The following is a 23754-nucleotide window of genomic DNA, read 5'->3' as shown; positions in this document are numbered from 1 at the left end:
ATTTTTAAAAACATATCAATGCATACGTTACCAATGTATATACTCTTAATGCAGAGGGAAAAGAAACACTACAGCTATCCACCAAAATGTTCAGAGCAGTTATCTCTGAATGGTGGAATTTAGGTCTTTTTTCCAACAATTCTCTGTATTTTTAAATTATCTGGAATAAACAGGCATTACTTTTGTAATAGGGGGAAAAGCTGCTATATGCTTTTTTTGTTTGTTTTTTCTTTTTCTTTTTTTTTGCGGTACGCAGGCCTCTCACTGTTGTGGCCTCTCCCATTGCAGAGCCCAGGCTCTGGACGCGCAGGCTCAACGGCCATGGCTCACGGGCCCAGCCGCTCCGCGGCATGCGGGATCTTCCCGGACCAGGGCACGAACCCGTGTCCCCTGCATCGGCAGGCGGACTCTCAACCACTGCGCCACCAGGGAAGCCCCTGCTATATGTTTTTATAAAGATATCTAACCAGATATTCTTGTATCCAGGGCAAATGACAAGAATTGGTTTCCCAAAAGAAGAAAGGGTCAGTGGGCAAGAATCAAGGACAGGGCCCAGGGGAGGGTGCTGGGTGGGGCACCCTGGCATCCCCACCTGCCTGAGACTATTCCAGTCAAGTGCCCGGTCTGGGCAACCATAAACCAGACCCCAATTCTGGTTACAGTGTGCTCTCCCGTGGATGCATGCCACCCTGCCAAATGAACATCCTGGAGGCCATACAAAAATCTGGGCCAGAGACAGCAAGTATGGGCCACGGACTTCCCCACGTTTCCCTCTCTTGTCCATGGCAGACATTACTAATCTATCAAGCTCCGTGCTCTGCTGAGCCCAGAATGAGGCCTCAGAATCCTTCTCAAAACGACGCTCCAGGTAGCCACTATCGCTCACTAGAAATTGACACTCCCTATGCAACCTATTAGCTACTCTAGACCCAGGCATTAGTACTTCTGTGACAGTCAGCTGGGAACCCATGCCTGTGTTTCAGGTTAGCTATCTAGGTCCATGGCCAAGTTCAGATTTTTTTTTTTTTCACCGTGCCCCACGGTTTGCGGGATCTTAATTCCCAAACCAGAGACTGAACCTGGGCCACAGCAGTGAAAGCGCCAAGTGCTAACCACTGGACTGCCGGGCAACTCCCCCTAAGTCATGATATTTAAAAAAATTAGTTAAAGGATCGACCTCCTCAGGAACCTCTTAAACATGTTTACAGTGCTGAGAAGAGCAACATCAGCAGACACGGTAAACATTAAATCAATAACTAAGAGGAATGCAGTTCCAGGGAGACCCAAGATAACCTGCGTATTGCGGTCATATGAGAAAAGACTGGCCCGCTTACCTTTTACCTTTGACACCGTGAAGGAGCTGGAGGCCTTGTATTTGCTGTAAAAGGAATCATTGGGTAAATGCAAACAGAAACGCGTCTGAAAGTACACGCTTGTTCCTGCACTTATTTTATTTACGGCCTCAACTTCACATTTTTCTACTTGTTTCCCATCAGCCTGAAAGCCCTTGGGACACTCTAGAGCAGGATCTAGAATGAGAAGGTTCTAGAGCAGGGCTCGTTAATCTTCTTGGTGCCAAGGGTCCCTCTAGCAGCCTGGTACAGCCTACGGACACCTTCTCAGAACGATGGTTTTAAAATGCAATGATAAATTGAAAAGAGTAGAAGGAAATCAGGTATTAATATCATCATCGAAGTATTAAGACAAGTGTGTGTCAGCGTCATAGCTCTGCATCTTTATCAACGTATTGAAAACAGAACCTAGCGGCAGGTCTTCTAACTGCTGTCATTTGGGGATCATGACAGCAGAGACTGTTTCAAGGTGCCTCTCCATCACGTGGATGCCCACCCGTGAGAAAGTCGCTGGCCCTACGAGTGCTACTCAGACTGGGGGCTGACACCCATCAGGGAAGAAAATACCACATTTCAATGAGAGGTGAGTGAAACTGAAGTTTTAATTTGCTTTGCATTCACACACTCCCCGACTCTAATTCTAAGACGTGAAGAACCCCACTCTAGATGTAAAGTTGGCCATTGGAAGGGACCAGAAATGGATTCAGGACAAGGGTCCCAGGCAATGCAGGACCTGAACCCTCGGTCAAGCCCACAGCTCCACCGGTGGTGGGGCGGAGCTTCATCAAGGCTGGGGTTGAGGTCACGCAACCGATACCTCCATGAATATTTTCTTTGCTTTCATTTAAACTTCCTTGCTCTTTTTTTGTTTACATAAAATCCCCAGCTAAGACAGAAGAAGGAATATTGCAACACCGCCGGAAGAACCAGGCCTCTCCAAACAGAATGACTCACGTAGTTTTTGAAATGTTCTGAGTGGCCTCACTATTTGGAAGGGACATGGACGTGCCACCTTGTAACTATCACAGGAGCGTCTGCTGGGTGCCTTCCTGCTGCAGACCCTGGGATGGGCACTGACACGGGGGTCCCTGACATGCTGCCTCGTGGTGGGTTAGCTGGGTGTCAGCCCCGGGTCCTCCCGTGGGCCTCATTTATAAATGAGAGTACTGCCACCCCGATGGTATGAAGAAGCCAGCCCAGGTCATGCAAAGGGAGAAGTCAGAGCCGGGTCTGTTTGACCCTAGAGCCCCCAGTGGGTCCCACCAGCTCCTGGTCACCTTATGCCTCAGATGCCATGGACAGATCAAGACATGATCTCCCGCAGTTCTTCACGGTCCCCCCAACCCCATCAACCCCCAAAAGTCAGAATGGCGAAGATGGTCTGCCCCGTCAGCCATCCACATACCTTACATGAAAAACACCTTGCAAAAACAAGTAAGTATATTTTAAAAATGAAAGCTTCGTTCTCAGGGGGAAAAAAAGTGCCAATCAAGAATTAGCCAACGGGGTGGGATACAGAGGGTGGGAGGGAGGCTCAAGAGGGAGGGGATATGGCGATATCTGTATATGTATAGCTGATTCACTTTGTTATACAGCAGAAACTAACACACCATTGTGAAGCAATTATACTCCAATAAAGGTGTATATAAAAAAAAGAATTAGCCTACAAACTCAAAGATACCATCAGTCATTACAGATGTGTCTGAAGAGTTCTCAGGGACAAGGAAGGGAGAAAAAGCAGGATTCAGAACTCAGATTGCAAGGCTATGCTTTTGAAGGTCATGTACGTAGATTATCTCTGGGAAGTGGGAATGAAGAGATTAGTATTTATTTCCGTTTTTCTGTATCTTCATGGCTATGTGTACATTTCATAATTAAGAGCAGTGTTCATTTTAAATATGCAATAAACTTTCCTAAAACCTACAAAAACAAACAAACAAGAAACAAAACTCAACCACATTAAACACACACACCGAAACCCACTGGGATTAAATAGGCTGAACGGCCAATGGGGCGATTTCTGAGTTATGGGATTAAGGTCATCTTCAGTGTTTTCCTCCTTCTTTATATTGTTCAGTACTTTACAAAGTTTCAACAGTGCTCTCATAAGCAGAAAAGGAGTCTTCAGGAACCCTGATCACCGCATAGTTACCTCAAAGACTGCACGCCGTTTCTCTCAGACTTGACGAAAAAGGGGACCTTCCCATTCCTGGTGACGTCCACCAGGCCTCCCTTGTCGTCCAGGACCCCGTAGTGAATGGCGGCCCGGCAGATGCTGGATGCCTGCGGGGGACAGGTCAGACTGTAAGTAAATCTGAATTCATCTTTGTCTGCGATCATTTCCCCAAACATCCAAGATGTCTGTCCTCAACCCACAAAAAGTCGGGCCAAGGCTCACCCCACTTCTCACTCTGGCTGCACTCTATAACACGTCTTTGTTCCAGGGGATGCCTATCTCTAAGAACTCATCTGAGTTGCTTTACAAACTAAGAACAGGGACAAACAGCCCTTTCTCCCCATCCAGTGGAGCATTTAATGCTCGGCCTACAATGGAGACTGGTCTGCTCGAGGGTCATCCCCAGTTCCCAAAAGTGGCTTCACAAGTTTGTGACCCCAGAAACACACACGGATCAGCTCTACAAAAAGGGGGGTTTGACTAAGGAGCGGAAAGAAAATCTGTTCACCTGAAAACCAGCCACCTGCTTTTAAAACAGAGACAGGAGTCCACACAAGCCATTTAAAGGAACGCTGGCCATACTTACGCTTTCATAAAAGAGAGTCCCAAAGATCTTTGCCCTGTGGTGCAGGCAGCCTGCTGGGCACTGGTACCTGATGGAGAAGAAAGAAGATGATTTTCAGAGGCAAACATGTTCATGAAACCTCATCGTGAGTTTATTGGGGTTTTTCCCTTCTGTATTATTACATATAGAAAAGCGTCAGTGATATAGCATGCATTGTTTTGGAGCAACTCACAATTCACCCAGGCTGAAGTTTCTAGCCACACAGACACAATTAGATTCAACTTGACCTCCTTAAAGACTATTTTCATGTGCTTCAGGTTCAAATTGAATAGATGGACAATTCTATGAACAGATAGACAATTCACAGAATAAAGACGAGTGGCTTCAAAGGCACGAAAAAAAAAATCCTCAGATATCAGTCACCAAAGATGTGCAGACTGAAAGGAGTTGGCATTTTCCAGGCATCAAGGGTTTTTTAATAGAATAAAACTAAATGATGGTGATCATGTTCACAAACAACAGTTAATCTTTCCAGAAAGCCTTCAGAATTCATATCCCTTAAACCATAAACAAAACGAAAAGACAACCTCTGCACTGGGAAAAAGTATTTGCAAATGATGCTACCAACAAGGGATTAATTTCCAAAATATACAAACAGCTCATACAGCTTAATAATTTTTAAAAAACCACAGCCCAATCAAAAAATGGGCAGAAGACCTAAATAGACATTTCTCCAAAGAAGACATACAGATGGCCAAGAGGCACATGAAAAGATGCTCAATATTGCTAGTTATTAGAGAAATGCAAATCAAAACGACAATAAGGTATCACCTCACACCAGCCAGAATGGCTATCATTAAAAAGTCTACAAATAACAAATGCTGGAGAGGGTGTGGAGAAAAGGGAACCCTCCTACACTGTTGGTGGGAATGTAAATTAGTGCAGCCACTATGGAAAACAGTATGGAGGTTCCTCAAAAAACTAAAAATAGAGCTACCATATGATCCAGCAATCCCACTCCTGGGCATATATCCAGGAAAGATGAAAACCTCTAATTTACAAAGATACACGCTCCCAATGTTCGTAGCAGCACTATTCACAATAGCCAAGACACGGAAGCAACCTAAGTGTCCATCGACAGATGAATGGATAAAGAAGATGTGGTTCATACATACAATGGAATATTACTCAGCCATAAAAAAATAATGTCATTTGCAGCAACATGGATGGACCTAAAGATTATCATACTAAGTGAAGGAAGTCAGACAAAGACAAGTATATGATATCACTTATATGTGGAATCTAAAAAAATGATACAAATGAACTTATTTACACAACAGAAGCAGACTCACAGACATAGAAAACTTAAGGTCACCAAAGGGGAAAGCGGGGCGAGGGATAAATTAGGAGTTTGGGATTAACATATACCCACTACTATATATAAAACAGATAACCAACAAGGACCTACTATATAGCACAGGGAACTATACTCAAAATCTCATAATAACCTATAATGGAAAAGAATCTGAAAAGCAATATATATATGTATAACTGAATCACTTTGCTGTACACTTGAAACTAACACAACACTGTAAATTAACTATGCTTCCATTAAAAAAAAATTCATATCCCTTAATTCTTGAATCTCCCAAGTAAAAAGACAGAAAGTCAGACCTCCATGTTACTCCAACCATTTGTAATAGGGAAAAACTGTAAATAAGTCATCAGGTGTCAAAGGAATAACCAAATATACTTTTGTGTGGCCAAATGTCAGAGTATTATGCAGCCACTAGAAATGAAGTTTCTGAGGAACAGTTATTGACTTTGGAAAACCTTAAGTGAAACCAGTAACACACAAGATTGCATAACAGTATAGCGTAAGCAGTGCACAGAAACTACATAGAATGGTTACTGACGTTCACGAGATTGTGGGACACTTATTCTTTCCTTTATACTTTCTTTTGGTGGTTGTTTTCCTGAATTACAATGAACAAGAATACCTTTTAAAGTCAGAAAAAAAGTCCAGTAAATATTATTTTTTTAAAAGCACCACGTACAGATAACTGACGTGACAGATGGCGGGACGGCTTCCAGGAGCTGCACGTGAACGTTCTTGTGGTCGCAGGTGGGCTGAGTTCTATATCTTGACTGGAGGCATCTAACAGCCTTCATGTGGACAGACCCCTGCCTTTTCCGTGCTTGGGGAGGGTCCCATCTACCCCCAACCCTGCAGCTCTTTTGATGCTAACAACGAATGTTCTCCAGACTTGTCATTTGTTCCCATTGAATGCTCAGGCGTGATGCTCTTGTAACAAGCCGGCGGTTCAGAAAGGCACATCACCACCAAGGGGCAACTCGGGAGCGTCCCGGGAATCCCAGACCCGTGAGTTTGCGGAGTGGAGACCCCTTCCGGTGCGAGGGGACAGACGGTTATTCCACCACCCTCATTGCCACGTCCTGCTCATCTCACCAACAAAGTGCCTCGTTCTACTTTCGCAGTACTTGCTGGCCCATCGCCAGCTGCTCGTGGGATGACGTATGAGCCCCTTGAACATCTGATCCTGGGCTGCTCTGTCTGTCCCAGGACACTCCTGCCAAAGTCTGAGTGATGCATTGTCCTGGCAAACCAGATCACAAAGTCCCCATGGTATAAAATAGGACCCTCTCTTTTAGGTAATACCATATACCTTCTCTTTTAGCGTGTGCTTTAAAGAACACGATTCACGGTTTCCCTGGTGGCGCAGTGGTTAAGAATCTGCCCGCTAATGCACGAGACACGGGTTCGAGCCCCGGTCTGGGAAGATCCCACATGCCATGGAGCAACTAAGCCCATGTGCCACGACTAGTGAGCCTGCGCTCTAGAGCCCGCGAGTCACAACTACTGAACCCGCGTGCCACAACCACAGTACTGCCCGTGCTCCGCAACAAGAGAAGGTACCGCAATGAGAAGCCCGCGCACCGCAACAAAGAGTAGCCCCCGCTCGCCGCAACTAGACAAAGCCTGTGTGCAGCCACGAAGACCCAATGCAGCCAAAAATAAATATAAATAAAATAAATAAATGAAAAAAACATAAAAATGCAATTCCGCTTTAGATGAATGGACGCCAGAATCCATAGGAAGAAGAGTAAGGGCCCCTCCACCGATAACACAGTTTCCTGCCGTGAACCTGAGGACCCATGCAGGGCCGCTACACCTGTTGGCCACTCACTGCCAGAAGGCGCAGCCCAGCAGCTACGTTGCCAAAACCAAGCTTGTTCTTCTTGGCAGGTGTTTTCAACATCTGAAATGGACGATACTAAGTGACTCCGTCAGCTACATGAATTTGTTCAACGCTGGGCGACACGCAGGCCGCTCTTTGTCTGGTGGGGCCCCTCGGGAAGCAGGCCGACTTGGATTCCACAGCAGCCGTGCTGGACCCGTCCACGGCCACACCTGCCCTAACGCTGCCGCAGCCCCAGTCGTCCCCGGCACAGAGCTCTGCGCTAGCCTGTGCTAGCTCTGGGTAACCCCTTCAGGCAGAGAGATGGGAGGGAGCCCCCAGCCTCACAGAAACATCGGTCAGGATCTCCCTGTCGATAGCACATCTGCTGCTGGCACATCTGGCATTTCTACAGATGTAGATCAGCTGACAGACCATGATGTGACCCAAGACCGAGAGCAGGTGCTTCAGAGGGCTGTAGGCAGCGAGATAGAGATGGGCCAGGTCTTACCTGTTGCACGTGGACCCTTTACACTTGTCCTTCATCTTGGTGTCACACTTGACGACTTGGGCTAGGAGAGAAATGCAGAAATACTTGTCAAGGCAAGAAGCGGGAAGATGAGTCTGAGTTAGAAGACCCCATCCCCCGCTCTGAGGAACTCTCTGGAACATTCTGGAATCCATGTCATAATGAAAACAAGAGCATGGCCCAATGGCTGCAGGCTTAGGGTGAGGTTCAGATCCCAGATCCTCTTTCTAGTAGCACTGTCACCTTGGACACCTTACTTCCCCTCTCTGAGGTTCAAATTCTGCTTACTAATGGGGATGAGTACAGTATCCACCTCCAACGGTTGCTGTGAGCCTGAAATGAGAAAGTAAATGTAGGCTTGGAAGGGAGCCTGGCACACTAAGTGCCCCATAGCCTCACAGGGCTCTGGAGGGCGAGCCTTGTCCAGCCCGGTTGGCGGGCACCCAGCCATTCTCACCCGTGTCGTCTCCCCGCCCCCAGCCAAGATGACTTTGCCAAGCTTTCCTTTTTGGTGTATTTTATAGGGACATATCAGAATCTTGCAGTAGTGTCACAGTTTGACAAAAGGACATATTACTTTGTAACGTTACATTATTAAAGAAAAAAAAACAACTGAAGCGTTTGGAATTTCTGGACAGACAAGAACACCAGCGTATTTCTTGGTCAAAGAAAGCCACAGCTGACTAAACAGGCAGGAAGCCCAGGAGAAAGACATCTGAAGGCCCAGAGGATAGAGACTAGTGGGGGCTGAGGGCAGGGCAGCTGACAGAATAGCAGAGGACTTTTGAGAAAGGTGGGCATGCGCTGGCCTCCTCACTCAGGGGTGAGTCCCGTTTTATGCTGTGTGAGGTTTGGAGGGAAAAGAGAGACACCGGTGGGCAGAGAACCCACACTTGGTGCCGTGTCTGTAAGAAAATGCCCTCCAGAGCCTCAACCCTTCACTAAAGGTGCCGCATACACAGGTGAGCAGCGGAGGGGGTAAGCGGAGCCCGGCAGGGGAGGGCAGAAAGAAAGGAGCAAGCCCTAGCAGGCCAAGTGTCTTGGGAGACCGGGCAGAAGAAAGCGCGACAGAGGTGAGCGTGAGAACACTAGGCGTCTGGGGACTTCCGGAAGTCTCTGGGAGGACATCCAGCTTCCGGCCTTGGGGGGGGGGGTGTCGGAGGCAACTTGATGGTGAGCTCAAAGCACAGCTGACACTGGGTGGCCCCCGTTTACTGCATATAATCCCCACAGCAAACTGACAGAGCTGCAACTGCTATGGTAAGATGTGTGAGAGTAACAGATGAGAACGTTGACATACAGCCCAGGAGGTTTGCCCCAGGTCTAGAATCCATGGCCTTGTTCCCCAGTAATTGCTGCAGTTCTCCTTTGTCAAGAACACGATGCCAGGCTTCCCTGGTGGCGCAGTGTTGAAATCCACCCGCCAGTGCAGGGGCCACGGGTTTGAGCCCTGCTCCGGGAAGATCCCACAGGCCACGAAGCAACTGAACCCGTGCACCACAACTACCGAGCCTGCGCTCTAGAGCCCGCGAGCCACAACGACTGAGGCTGCGCACCACAAGTACTGAAGCCCGCGCGCCTAGAGCCCGTGCTCCGCAGCAAGAGAAGCCACCGCAGTGAGAAGCCCGCGCACCGCAACGAAGAGTAGCCACCGCTCACCACAACTAGAGAAAGCCCGCGTGTGGTAACGAAGACCCAACACAGCCAAAAATAAGTAAAAAAAAAAAAAAAAAAAAAAAAGAACCCAATGCCTCTTGTGAAATATGGACATATGAAATGCACAGGTCCATATCTCACTGATTTAAAACAATGCTGACAGAGGCATCACTGCTCCCACTTTATGGACGAGCACATCGACTCTCAGAGTCGGGTGACTGTCCGAGTCACAGGGCTGGTGCATGATGACCACGAGAGCCGGGCTCCACGCTGCACGTTCATCCTCCCTTTGGGAGCCAGGCACTTCCAACAGGAACCCAATTTTAGCCCAAGTCCTCTCTGAAAGGACAAGAGAAGGTCTAACCTTAAAGTACCTGCCAGGGGGGAAAAGGCCACCCAAGCACAGCTCCTATAATGCTTCTTTTGAAATGACTTAAAAATATCGTTTTTTAGAAACATCTTCAGGTCGTGCTTTTTGCAAGCTACACCCCACCCTGTTCCCTGCTGTTTGTCGACTTGGAGACCTCTCAACCCACCAGTTTCCCTCCTCTGCCCACCCCAAAGAAAACTGCCCCCTCCAGAGGCGGCTGGCAGAGGGCAGAGCCCCACTCACTCATGTGGTTCACGGCAGGGGCTTTCTTGGGCTTCGTGGGTCTGATCACCCTCGGCGGGACCCAGATGTGCTTCTCTTCAGGAATGGGGGCCACTTCCACCTCGTTCATCTCGTCCGTTTCAGGTTTCTGCTCGTATGTCTCTTAATAGTGAAGAGGGAGAGAAAAGCAACATGCTGGGATTCAACCAAAATGCATTTAGGAAAAAATAAAGAAGCAATTTGGAAACTAAAGTTGTTCGAGGTTTGGCTTCACAAAGGGTCATTTCAGTGGCAAAGAGAAAGTTACCTTTCAGGACAGTGCTGGCCAGGTGGAATTCTCCCCGCCAAGGGGCGGTGGATGGCTCTCTGGTCACTGTGTTTGCTTTGGACACAAGAGCGGCTGGGCTGACCAGAGGTTAGAAGGCCCTGGCGCCCACCCCTGGATCATCAGAATGGTTTCTTGTCCCGTCTCTGCCCAAGGAAGCAGCTTCAGGAAGCCGCCTCATCCTCTGACCCCAAACCGTAGCTGTCTCCGCTGAGGTGCCTCTGGCCCTAGGTTCTCACTGGAGGAGGGCTCCGCCTCATTTCCACGCCGTCATGGCACACGAAGACCCTCGTCAGTGGTCTTGGACCCCAATGCCCCTCACCACCAGCACAGTCTGCTTCCTTCCCCACTCCTGCAGGCCAAGATCACTTAACCTTTCTCTGCACTGAAGTTTCGAAGCCCAATAACATTGGAACCATCATCTAGAACGAGCCAAAGACCCAACTCTTGGCTAAAACACTTAGTTCTTCGGGTCCCAATATTTTCCCCACCTAAATATTATTATTTCTCCAACCATGACCATGACCTTCATGTTTCAAAACATTCTAATTCAGTGAATACATTGCATTTATTAAGCATCAGTTTATCTTCCAGTTTTCATCATGAAAGTCAACTATTAACCACTCACTGTGATGTGTAATCAGGCCAGCTGGATACCAAAGCATAAATTCCAGCCAAAGTAGAGCAAAGTATTGCTGTTTGGGTTTGCTTGAGCACCCTTATCAAAGATGAATCAGTGCGCATCTCTGCTGGGGGACCCCCGCCCCTCCAAGGATGTCTGTGGACCCGAGGGGGAAACCCCTGCCTTCCAAGCTCCTCCAATGAGAAAAGACAACAGATGTGTTTGGGTAAAGAACGGTTTCAAGGAGCAGAAATGAAGCGCCCTTGCAGCCTCTCTGAGTCAACGGATTAAAATTAAAGTCCCATCACGTGTTCACCAATCCCCAGCCTTATCCTTACTTCTTCTGAAGAGCAACAACTTTTCTCCAGAAAGCAGACCAAGGGTCTGCGTTGATACAAGACATTCAAGAATATGAAGGGCAAGTGACATCTTCTCTGATGCTTTTCAAGGCTGGGATGCTCTGCAGCTGTTTCACTGGCCGATTCATCACGGCACAACCACTACCCTGACTCATAGGAGGATGGACAGGATTTAAGCCGGAGGAGAACAGCAACCCTGAGTCCCAAGTTCATTATCAGAGCTCATGGACCTCCATGTACTGCTCCTGGACGGCGTGCTCACCACCACCCACCTCCCCCACCAGCTGGAAACTCCCTGAGGCCAGCAGCCAGCCTGCTTCACACCACACTACACCCAGCTCCCAAAACGTAGTAGCTGCTCAACAAAATTTGCTGAGTGGAGGATGATCAAAATGCCCAACAAATTCTGTCTTGGAATTCTTTTGGGGAAAACAAAAAAAAAATAGTCCCAGCAAAGCTTAAAGACATCCAGGAAGGGAATTCTGAACACATCATTTGTAGCCAAACGCTATAGGTGAAATCTTTATGAAGATGCTGGGTTTGCAAATACCACTTGGGACCCAGCGGCCGTCTCTTGTCTGTCTTCCCGTCAGTGTGGCTATTCATGTTTGTCCTTCACTGAAAGCCAGAGCTGTCTCTGGAATAAGCTGGGTTTTCTTCCACTGGCCTTTAGGATTTTTATACCTCATAATCGTGGCTTTATTTAACCAAATATAGTTGGGTAGAGCAGTCTAAAGCATTTGAAGGCTCACTATTTAAGAAAATGGGTAGACGGTCCTTGCCCTCAGACACACACATGAAAAGTGGAATGCTTACCCAGAGGACGGGCTGTATTTGATCACATCCTAATTAAGATCCCCTGTGTGGATCAGCACAGGCCTGGGGAAATTCCGTGCCCAAGTTCGCGGCAAGGTTACCCCGTGCACCGTCCAGCTCCGGCCCAGGGGTCTCAAGGCACACAGCATTGCTCCATCATTCTGCAGATTCCCGCCTGGTTCCATAAGTGGGGATGAAGCTCTCACCTCATCCTCTCGTTTCCCTGGGAGGCATGAGCAGCTCCATTTTACAGACGGGAAAACTGAGGCTCAGAGAGGCTATGTGACCTGCCCAAGCTCACACAGCTGAGAGTCAAATCACCTTTCCCCAAAGTCCACGCCCTTCCTCGCCACACAGGGAAGGGCTGGAATCTTCTCTTACGGTCTATCCTTATCCCTGTTCCATCTCCATTAGAGGTCAAGGCCTTGCCAGGAACCTCAATAAATGCTTATTAAGTAGCTTATGCAGATAAGCTGCTTTAGAAGAGACTTTCTGCATGGTTAGCTAAGAAAATCGGGACGCCCACCAAGTGAAGTTGGGCATTTTCCACCAAAAATAAAGAAACAAGTCTAGGAGGCTTCATTGGGTGGGTTAACCAGCATCTAGGCTATCTTTGTGTGTATTTGTTCTTCGAAAATGACCCTCTGTGGATATCAGGGGTATATTTGTTCAGACAACATGCAGAACACACCTGCTACGTGGCCCTGGAGGCCCGGGAGTGAACCAGCAGTTGTAACTACAGGTGAATCAAGTGCAAGGAGAGTCTGGGTGCAGTAAGAGCACGGAGGCAGGTGGGCTGCCTGTCTGTGGACTCAGGGAAGTCTCCCTGGAGGAGGTGTGACACCAGAGCTGTGTTTCCCGAGAAGAGAAGGGGTCTGCCAGGATCCTGAGATGGATGGGGCCCCCAGGCTGGGAGAGGGCCCCCAGTACCTCCCAGGTGAGGAAGAACCCCACGCCAGGTGATAAGCGCAGTCATACCTCCCCACTCCCACCTCTCCAAGGAAGTAATGAGCTGTGTCCATAAGGCACCATGTGCAGGCTGCTGTCCTAGCAACTCACATCCTCCGTGTTGCATCCTTCCAGCAAATCATCTGCGGGAGAACGATGTCATCGCTCTTACAGATGGGGAAACCGAGGCTCAAAGAAGGCAAGCGGTGTGCCTGAGCACACACGTCCAGGAACGCAGAGACACCCCGCTCTGCCTGCCCTGCACCCTGACAGCCTGCCTTGTGCGCACGCGGAGCCCCCTCCCAATGCGAGAACCAACGGGGAGCCCCAGTGGGCATCCCTCCCTCACGGTCCCCAAATCAGCACTCAGGATCTGATGGGGGCATTTGCCCCTCTGGGTGACTGGACAGCAGCCACAGGACCTGCCTGAATGGGGATTTGCGGCCTGATATGCCTGGAGTGTCAGCCTGCATTCTTCTCAGCCCTCCTACGACCCCCGGGGGCTGACACATCACCCCATTTTCACACAGGAAGGCTGAGGCTCAGAGAGATGAAATGCCCTGCCCAGGTGCTCACCGCTGGAACATGTAGGGTTGATATTCCTCAGGCAGGTGTGCCGAACTCTAAAACCCACGCTTATCCCACGAATCCAGGAGTCAGAGTTGGGCTATCTGGGAATATTTCACGAAGGACAGGTGTGGGCACCTCCCTCTCAAAGAGAGTGAAGAGGTGTGGTGCCTGAGAGGGGGTGGGAGAGCAGGAGAAACTCCATCTAACAAAAGCTTACAGAGCCCCGGCTGCGTGGCAGGCACTGCCGGGACCTGCACATCCCTGTGGGCCCTTCTGCCTCACAGTCTCGTGACCGCGATGCCTCATCTTCCAGGCCTTTGCACATGCTGTTCCGCCTGCCAGAAACACCCTTCCCTTCTCTCATTACTAGGCCATGTCCTCTGCCTCAATAGCCACCTGCTTGGGAAGCCTTCCCTGACTTGGCTGATGGTGGATACTCCTGCTGTTAAGCCCTGAGGCATCTGTTACGTCCCCTGAAAGACGCGTGTCCCTCCTCGGGGCAGTGGCCCCGCTGGACCTCATGTTCCCGAGGGCAGGACCGTGACTGTCGGGTCCCCACAGGCATCCCCACCCCATCCCCTGGCAACGTCCTGGCACACGGCAGGCGCTCAATACACTCGCACCAGATGCACCGACTCTCTCATCTGAGCCCGAGATCCGTCATGGAAGGTTGGAGGTATCATACCCATTTTGCTGGTGGGTAGAGTGATCAGCTGGCTTGAGCGAACAGCCTCCAATCATGCAGAGCCAGAACCAGAAGCCTAATGTCCAGACTTTGGGTTGAGGCCCCTGAGTTCCCCCTGGAGGCTCAGCCACCCGCATATAACTCACGACCCAGGGGACCAGCACGGACTGGACTCTCAGATCCTTGCTTCTGCCCCCCTGCAAGATCCCCACGCCCTCCCCGCAGTGGGCAGAATCAGTAGCGAACAGCGGGCCTGGGAGGGTCTGGGAGCCCCACGCTTCACCCCGGAGCCCAATGGACTGATCCTGCGTTTCCCCCCCAATCCCACCTCTCCTGAAAGACCCCTCTCAGCCATTACGAGACCTGTTAATGGAGCCACGGAACGTGGGAACATTCTGAGCCGCAGGCAATAAGCAAATGCTGGCATCGCCGGAAAACACGGCCTTTGAGAGCCTTTGAGAGCTCGGCTTGGCCTGAGCTGTGGGGTAGGGGAAACAGGTTTCTGACGAGTAAGGGCCGGACAAGCTGCACACGCGGCTGGGTGGCCTGAGGGGGACAAGGACGGGCAGGAGGGGCTCTGACAAGCCGCGGAGGCGGCCCCTAACCGGCCTGCAGCTGGCCGGACCATCAATCACGTGGCTGTTTTAAATTCCTTGTTTGTTGTCTGTTTTATACCAAACTCTGAGCATCAAGAGAGCAGGGATGCCTCCCATGGGAGACGCCCACTGGGGGGACGTCCCAGGGGCAGCCGTATCCCCGGGGAGCTGGGGCTGAACCCTGAGTCCAGAGATGGGGAGGCGAGGAGGGGAGGGCCGAGGGGGAGAGCAGGAGGGACCAATTTCCCCCCCAAACTGTCCAACTTCCCCGTTTCACGTCAGCCACTCTGTGACTCAGGGACTGGAGGGGACGCCCATTCCAAAGGGTTTTGAAGTCGTTTCCTACCTCGGTAACACAAGTTGTTCCTGCAGCTGCCTCCGTACCTGGGCGGGCACTCGGAGCAGGGCCGGCCAGCTCTGTAGGGGGCTTCTCCGATCCAGTTCCCCCTGAGGACAGACCAGAAACCCCGTCAGGGGGCCGCCACGCCAGGGCCCGGGGGGCTTCTCGCTCCTTTCTGGAGCCTCTCGGGACCCCAGACACGGTCAGGGAGGAAGGAAGGTGTGAAGGGGGAAAGGCACCTGCCCTGAGCCCCCTCCTGTGTACAGAGTCTAGAGAATTCCAGAAGAATCCCAGTCGGGAGCTACAAAGCATCCTTCTCCCTGCACCTTTGTCCTGTGGCCTCATGCAACTCTGAATGCTGTCAGCCACCCCCAGTCCCAGCCCCGATGCCTCTGCACTGGAAGCTGCTGGGGTCCTCTGAAGCCATTTCTCAAATGAGTAAAGGTCAGCCTGTTCCAGGGAGTGCCTCGTGTTTACCACGTACCTACCTGCTCACTCCATCCTTCCAACACCCCAGGAGGGACGTGCTGGAGTTCAATCCTTTTTCAGAAGAGGAAACTGAGGCTCAGAGAGGTTAAGGGACTTGCCCAAGGTCACACAACGAGGGAGTGGGAGGGCTGGGATTTGAACCCAGGCTGTGGGGCTCAGAGCCTTTGACCACACTCTGCTCTCGGGGCTGGGACCAAGGTCCCTCTGGGCATTGCAGGTGCCATCCGCCTCCCTTTGAAGTTCCCAGGGCAGGAAAACCAGAGGCCGGTCAGTGGGATTTCTCCAGGGGCCAGGTTGCAGGTGGTGAGTGGAATTCTCAAGCCCTTCCCCCAGCACCTGGGCCTTTAGCAGCACAAGCCGGAGAGGTGAGTGACTGGGAGCCAGTCTTCGTGATCTGTTCTAGAAACTTCCTTCATGGGTGCCCCGTCACCTGTCTGTCCACTCAGGAAAGAGACTGGCGGCCCCGATCCTGGGCCAAGCATGGCCGAGCGGTGATGAGCAGACTCCCGGGGCTGGACGTGGCCCTGCCAGCCGGGTGAACCCAGCCAATGCCCCTCGACCCTGAGCCTCCGCCCCCTTCTCTGTAGTGGGGTAACCACGGGGGGTGGTCATGAGATGAAGAGGGCGTCTGTGTGGATGCCTCAGACTGGGGCCAGTCCCTGGTGACGGCAACATGCTCTCTGAGCATTTGCTAAATCAACATCCTCACTGCGTGACGTTTCTGACGGCTGTCCAGGGTGGCCAAGGAGGGGTCCTGATAGTGATGGCCGGGAGACAACTGCAGAAAACACACTCTCTGTTTGGCCCCAGACGGCTCAAAATAGCGGACCGGCATCACCCAGGGCCACGTGGGCATCGGGCCTGGGGATGGTGGGAGGGCGGCTGGGGGGTGCTGTTATAGTCTGCACCCGTGGATGGAAAATAACACCCCCCACCAGGCTGCAGACCCTGCCTCGCTGAGCACCTCGGCCCCATGTGCAGGCTGGCTAGGGGCGCACGGGGGCCTTCGGGATGGCCCTCCCAAATGGACCATCACCCGGCGGACCCAGGGGACCCCAGCACCTGCCCTGTCACCGGGTGGGGCTCAGTAGGTTTCTTCAGACACTCCGGGCCTCCCAGACAGGCTCCTCCCCTCCCCCAGCCACGTGCACCAGCACAGGTAGCTTCCACATTTCCTCAGCGACAAACCAAGTCTCCCACACAGCTGGAGCAATAGCTCTCTGGGTTACCGGTCGTGGATGCGGGCTGGGGGCTACGCGTCTTGTAGACGGGCAACCTCCCCGCTCCCAACAGCCCCAGGAAGTGAGCACCCTCCCCCCCACCTGTGAGGCCGTCAGGGCGCAAGACCACCCCACCCCACCCCCTCCCAAAGAGACCTGAGCCCAGACACCACCCCAGGGCCCACCCTCTCAGCCACTGCCCCCTGCATGGCAGGGGCTCGGACTCTTGAAGAAAGAGGCTTGTGGACATCATGGAAAACCACAAAGACATCTGAAAAAAAATGCCCACCGAACACACAACACCACGGACGAATCTCCCAGACACGGTGTTGAAAGGCAGACGGCAGGCACAAGAGGGCATATCTGTCCATTCACAGAAGGGTCCGAACCAGACAGACTGACCGATGGGGAGGGGTGTCAGAATGTCAGCCACTCTGGGGGGCATGAGGGAGCCCCCCACTTCCAGCCTGGGGCCCTGGAAATACTCCCTCCCTTGACCTGGGTACTAGTTACACAGGTAGACATAATGCATACATAATGCATATACATATGCATGGACTGAACGTGTGTGCCCAGCGCCCCCAATCCGTATGATGAAACCCAGCCCCCCAACGTGGCTGCATTTGGAGATGGGGCCTCGGAGGAGGTGATTAAGGTTAAGTGAGGTCACAAGGGTGGGACTCTGATAGGATTAGTGTCCTTATAAGAAGAGACACAGAGAACTCAATTCCCCCTCCCTCTCCCTCCCCCTCCAACCCCCAGCACACGCTGAGGAAACGCCATGTGGAGACACAGGGAGAATGTGGCCATCCGGGAGCCAGAAAGAGACTCCTCACTAGAAACTGACCCTGCTGGACCCTGATCTGGACTTCCAGCCCCCAGAGCTGTGAGAAATAATGTGTATTGCTCAAGCCACCCGATCTGTGGTATTCTGTTACGGCAGCCTGAGCTGACTAATACATGTCTATATGTGTGAAAATTTATCCAGCTGGGCTCTTAGGATTAGTGTACTTTACTGTACACAAGTCATTATTTTTTCAAGAAAGCGGTAAAGACTAAATAAGGGAAGAATGGTACTTCTGGTTGGATCTTCTAGTGTATTTTTTAATATAAAGACTTAAATCAAATGATTCCTCACTCCCCACCTGCCACTCTGCAACGAGCTCCACCGTGGGGACCACCTTACTCCTCTTCCATGGGGCTCAGGTCCCTCCCATGGATGACGTAACCCCCCTGCCCTCATCCCCGTGGGCTGCCTGAGACATCATTACCACAGACGTCCCAGATGGTTTACGGAGAGTTTCTATTTTCCTCCCAACCTCAGCGATTCCCTCTTCATCCTACCTTCTCACGGCTACTCCTGATCCAACCCAGTAAATGAGGTCATTCCTGTTTCATGCAGTCATGGAGAAAACATGCCTCAAGGGCACACTGCGTGCAGGGCCCAGTGCTAGGATGGCGGCCAGCCCAGTGGCCAGTGTGCAAACCACAGGCTATAACTGGGTGAGCGGGTCTCTGAGAATCAGCACACACTTGTCTGATGAGCAATGGAGGTGAATGAGTAAAGGGATAAGTGACCCACTGATGACATCAGGATGCTGTCAAGAGAAAGTGGGACTATGACCTAAAGGTGTGACGAGGTCCCTTCTGGGAGGGGAAATATAAAGATGCAAAAACTAGGGCTAGCATGAATACCTATTTTCTAGAGTGCTATCTGCTGCGTATTTTCAGAGAAAAAGAATCTCTATGACAGACCCCACTGGCTGCCCAGCCAACTACTCCGCTTCTGACTTATTCAAGTAGCCCCAGGGGGTGACGTGCAAAGCCAACTGGGGCGATTTCATTGGTCAAAGCCAACTGGGGCACTCTTGTTCTCCCTTGTCCATGAGTGGTCTAGTTCTGGCCAATGACATAAGGAGAAAGTGGGCCAGGGGTGAGAAAAGCCTAAGGAGACAGGCCTTTTCTACCATTCTCTTCCCTTCTGTTTGGGAAGATGTGATGCCTGGTGCTCTGCAGCCATCTTGGGACCATGAGGAGAGGACAATACAGCAGAAAGACAGAAAGTTCTCATTGACATGCTGAGCTATTACGCTAACCTAGACGCACCAACCTCTAGATGCCTTGTTATGTGAAATAATAAAGAGATTTTACCACTGAAGCCAGTTTCAGTTGGGTCTTCCATAGCAGGAGAACACACCCCAACCCATAAAACCACGTCACTTGTTCTTACTTTGGAGAGTAATTGCAGACGAGGTAGACCGCATTCTCCCAAACATCTCCCCAGACATTCATCCTCTCGCAGGTGTTCACAGCACAGCCAATCTTGGTGGTTGTGGCCCAAACTATCTGAAAAGATGACATCCATACATCTGAGCTCAAGGGACAAATGACCAGGGTGATATAATCTGGTCTGGATCCACAAGGTGCTGGCACTAAAGGGGTGTGTGGTGAAGAGGTGAAGGACCAGATTCCTCCCCTAACCCATTAAAGAGCCACACATTCCTTTAAAACAAAAGCAAACAAAAAAAAAGAACAAAAAAACACACAAGGAAAATTCCCCAGCAATGTAAAGCTGCCACAGAAGTTTCCAGCGCTTACTCTCAGTTTCCATATTTGTGAACTGGCCACAAACAGCCTGGCCCACCAGCTATACTTTGAGTAGTGCTGAATTAAAGGAAAAACTTAAGGCAATGATAGAGCAGAGGTTTTCTGACTGGGCAACAGTCCCACAGGGCCAGGTGAGTGACAGTGTTTGGGGGTGCCAGGCTGAGGTCACACCTGATCTTCAGCCTTACCTGTGTGTAGTGGGTGCACATGGCCCCAGAGCACCTCTCTGGACACCAGGGGTTGCACTCGTGGGGGTAGGGGTAGGTGTAGTCCTTCACCTCGTCATACCAGGACTGCACGTGGAAGCCAGGAGAGCGATACCTGCAGGGGCAGATCAGCTTGTTACGTGCCAGCCACCAAGCACCCAACGACAGAGACCCCCGCTGGCAGCACTGCCACCCATGGGGCAGCTGGAGGGGGTGCTTCTTTGGGCCAACAGCCCCATATCCCACCCAGTATCTGTTAAAAGTGCTTAAAACCCGAATTGGCCTCCTCTGGGTTCCAGGAGTGTCCCTGGGTGACCTACAAGCCACCAGTGTGTGTGGGAAACTTTTACCTGGCTCCCGGTGAGTTCTTTTTTATGTGAATAATTATGTATTAATTTTCACGTACGTTTGGGGAATCCCATATTTCACAGATGTTACCGCTTAAGAACAAATCCCATATTTCACAGATATTACCGCTTAAGACAAAACTGAAGGTGCAAGTCCATTTACAGTCAATGTAGAGAAAAACAGTAAGTAGATAACCGAACAGATCCTGCCCAGATAACTGAACGGTGGCAGGGGAGGGTCTGGAAGTTGGGAAACAGCTGCCTATGGCGGACAGAGCAGGCAGGTCCCTGTCACACACACACACACACACACACACACACACACACACACACACAGCCAAAGAGCAGCCTAAAGCCTCACGTTTCTGTAACGTCAAGACCAGCTTCGTTCCTTGGCTGCCTGGGGACCCGAGGACTCAGACTCAAGGAAGAAAATTCATTCAAGGCACAGGAACCCACAGGTGTGCAGAGCCCTGCAGTCAGCTGGGCAAACCCTTGTACCAAGCTCCCCTTTGGGATTTTATCACCTGAGCCCTCCCTCGTCCCCAACCCTGAGGAGCACGCCCCCCAGCCGCTGTTGGTGGCCACCACCCCCTCGCTTCAGCCCTGTCCGCCAGGTTGGCACCGGGAAAGAAAATAAACCAGATTGGAACCCCCGGTCGCTGTCACCAGCAAGTGTCAACAAAGCGGTTTCAATAAAGAGAACAGATGTGGTGGCGACTGGTGACTTCTGAGGGCACCGTGGGGACCCGGGTGGTTAGAGGTCTTATAACAATTACTGTCAGGACGCAGGGAATGGTGGTGGTCAGTGCCGTGGCTGGAGAAGCAGCCTCCCTTCCTGGAGCCAGCTCGGGGAAAGAGACACACGCAGCAACAGAGCTCTAGGGACACAGGGAACCCGTCACCAGTCTGTCTATTTCCCTGGAACCTCACAGCCAGGCTGGGGTGGTTTTGGAAAGAGAACGGTTGGCTGCAGAGGGGCCTTCAGAAGAGGCTCTCTTTTGTAAAGTGAGTTGGCAATATTCATCCAGAAGGGGGACAGTCTTTGTGCCCTGGGACCCATCAGTCCTACCCCTCAGAGTTTTCCTACTGAAATCATTCAAATGAGCCAAGGGGGAAAAGAAAAAAAAAAAAACAACCTAGCTACAAGAATGGAATGGCTTGGGCTTCCCTGGTGGCGCAGTGGTTAAGAACCCTCCTGCCAATGCAGGGGACACGGGTTCGATCCCTGGCCAGGGAAGATCTCACTTGCCGCGGAGCAACTAAACCCGTGCACCACAACTACTGAGCCTGCGCTCTAGAGCCCGTGCTCCACAGCAAGAGAAGCCACCGCAATGAGAAGCCCGCGCATGGCAACGAAGAGTAGCCCCCTCTTGCCTCAACTAGAGAAAGTCCACGCATAGCAATGAAGACCCAACATAGCCAAAAAAAACCCCAAAAAACAAATAAATTAATTTTTTAAAAAAAAAGAGGGGCTTCCCCGGTGGCGCAGTGGTTGAGAGTCCGCCTGCCGATGCAGGGGACGTGGGTTCGTGCCCCGGTCCGGGAAGATCCCACATGCCGCGGAGCGGCTGGGCCCATGAGCCATGGCCGCTGAGCCTGCGCGTCCGGAGCCTGTGCTCCGCAACGGGAGAGGCCAGAACAGTGAGAGGCCCGCGTACCGCAAAAAAAAAAAAAAAAACGAATGGAATGGCTAAATTCCAGTCTGTCAACTTCATGGCCCAAAGGCAGCCTTGAGGAGGTGATAACCATGGCAACTATGTAACAGAAAATTGTTTGATATCGTAGGAGAAGGAAAAAAAAAAGAATTAACAGCTGTCCTGGCCACAGTTACAGCTACGTGAAAACATGCCGGCCCACAGCCAGATGCAGCCCAGAAGCCCAGGAACACGCAAATTGCTGGACCAGGGCAGTGGATCGATGGGTTTGGTTCCCTTTAGACATTTTCTCTTAATGCTGTCACAAGACTGACTTCATAAAAAGCAGAAAAGAATGCTGGGTTGCTGTGGTTCCACGAAGTCACACCTCTGGACACACGGTGACACCTGCCCAGGTCCTTCCCGGAAGGGCACTGGCTAAAGGAAGATGCAGCTACTCGTGGCCCCATTACACTCCCCGCTTAAAGAGCTGGAAATAGAGTAAACAGGCAGTTGAAGGCAAGCACACCCTGACGTGTACTTTGAGGGGCCGTTTCCAGCCCCGGCCAAATTTTCAATAAGTGCGGCTCAACGAAAGCAGACCCAGGGACCCTGGGCCCCCGTTCGGAGGACTCGTGTGCACAGCACGTGGTCAGTGAGTCTTAACCGGTCAGAAGACATTTTGCTCATTTCCTCTAAGGCAGCCAGGCCCTAGCCCGGGAGGGGCTGCCAGCTGGCTTGGGGGCTCGGGAATGTGGCCCGGTTGACCTGGGGGAAGGTCCGTGGACGACATTTAACAGACACCGTCAAGGCCTTGGAGGTCTGGCGGCGTGAGTGAGACCCTGTTCACGAGTAGGGTCACAGTGGCTCTTACCTGCCCCAGTGCACGGCCAGGTTCTGCCCGATGGACACCAGCAGGCTGTTGGGCCCATGCTCCCAGATGCACTCCTGGGCCCAGGCCACCGCCGACTTCTCCAGCTCTTCATCCCAGGTCTGCAGGGGGACGAGAAATGGGCACCAGGAGGTCAGGGTCAGGGGTGGGTGTAAGAACCCAAACCGCAGAGACGCCCCAGCTCAGGCCCTGGGAGACCCCGAGGGCCGGGCTTCGGCTTCCGCGACACTAGACACAGGGCCTTCGTGCATGTCTCCGATGGGTTCCTTGCTCGGGAGGTGGGAAGAGGCCGGTCAGCAAAGAACCTAGAGGAGCCCCGATCCTCAGAGCACCTGCTCGGCCACTAACTTGTCGGGGACACTGGCAAGTCCCTTCTCTCAGCCTCAGTCTCCTCATCTGTGAAATGGGAGGATGAATAAATCCTGGAGATGAATGACGGTGATGGCGGGGATGGTTGCACAATGGTGTGAATGTAGTTAATACCACTGAATAGTGTATTTAAAAATGGCTGAGATGGTAAGTTATATATTACGTATATTTTACTATTATATATATGTATATATGTATTTTTTTAGGTAGCAAGAAATGCCTTCAACTCGCCCAGTCCTGTTACCCTCCAACACAGCCCTCCCTGAGTCAGGGGTCTGGGCCAAAGAATCTGCAGCCCTCTTGCCTCCCAGCTGGCCCAGGGAGCACACATAACTCCTCAAGAAAGAACATGGTGAACAAGGCAAGTAGGGTCACTTCTCTTCTGCGGAGGAACAGATGCCAAGCGGCCCTCCCAGCTGCGAGCCAGCGGCTGTCCCGCCCCCTCCCGGAGTCTTGGGGAAGATGCTGCAGCTCATGGGCAGCCAGGGGCTGTCCCTCGCTCTGGGAAGCCCCAGCCCTGGCACGCAGTAGTTGCTCACTGAAAGCCTATCGAGGCAGAGCCCCGGGACCATCCAGGAACAGGAACAGGAGACTGGTTGAACCAACTGTGGGACCCCTGAATGGAAGCTGCCCACTGCCCTCTCCTCCTCCTGTCT

The 23754-nt window shown here is 51.5% G+C and overlaps 1 protein-coding gene across 2 annotated transcripts in view; it reads right to left on the bottom strand.

The window, feature by feature from the left end:
• Positions 1-23754, bottom strand: part of CRISPLD2 (cysteine rich secretory protein LCCL domain containing 2) — a 66776-nt gene that overhangs the window by 21842 nt on the left and 21180 nt on the right. For both annotated transcript variants that reach the window (XM_030863161.3, XM_060288715.2), the window contains exons 3-11: positions 22712-22830; positions 19836-19968; positions 19271-19386; positions 15338-15438; positions 10092-10232; positions 7805-7865; positions 4115-4181; positions 3505-3635; positions 1335-1378 (exon numbers count right to left, since the gene is read on the bottom strand). In XM_030863161.3, the coding sequence (XP_030719021.1) occupies positions 1335-1378; positions 3505-3635; positions 4115-4181; positions 7805-7865; positions 10092-10232; positions 15338-15438; positions 19271-19386; positions 19836-19968; positions 22712-22830 (913 nt within the window). The remainder of the gene's footprint in view (positions 1-1334; positions 1379-3504; positions 3636-4114; positions 4182-7804; positions 7866-10091; positions 10233-15337; positions 15439-19270; positions 19387-19835; positions 19969-22711; positions 22831-23754) is intronic.

This window comes from Globicephala melas, chromosome 19, assembly GCF_963455315.2.
Source record: "Globicephala melas chromosome 19, mGloMel1.2, whole genome shotgun sequence".
Taxonomy (NCBI): domain Eukaryota; kingdom Metazoa; phylum Chordata; class Mammalia; order Artiodactyla; family Delphinidae; genus Globicephala; species Globicephala melas.
The sequence above is the reverse complement of the archived record's forward strand: the minus strand, read 5'-3'. Positions and strand labels throughout refer to the sequence as shown.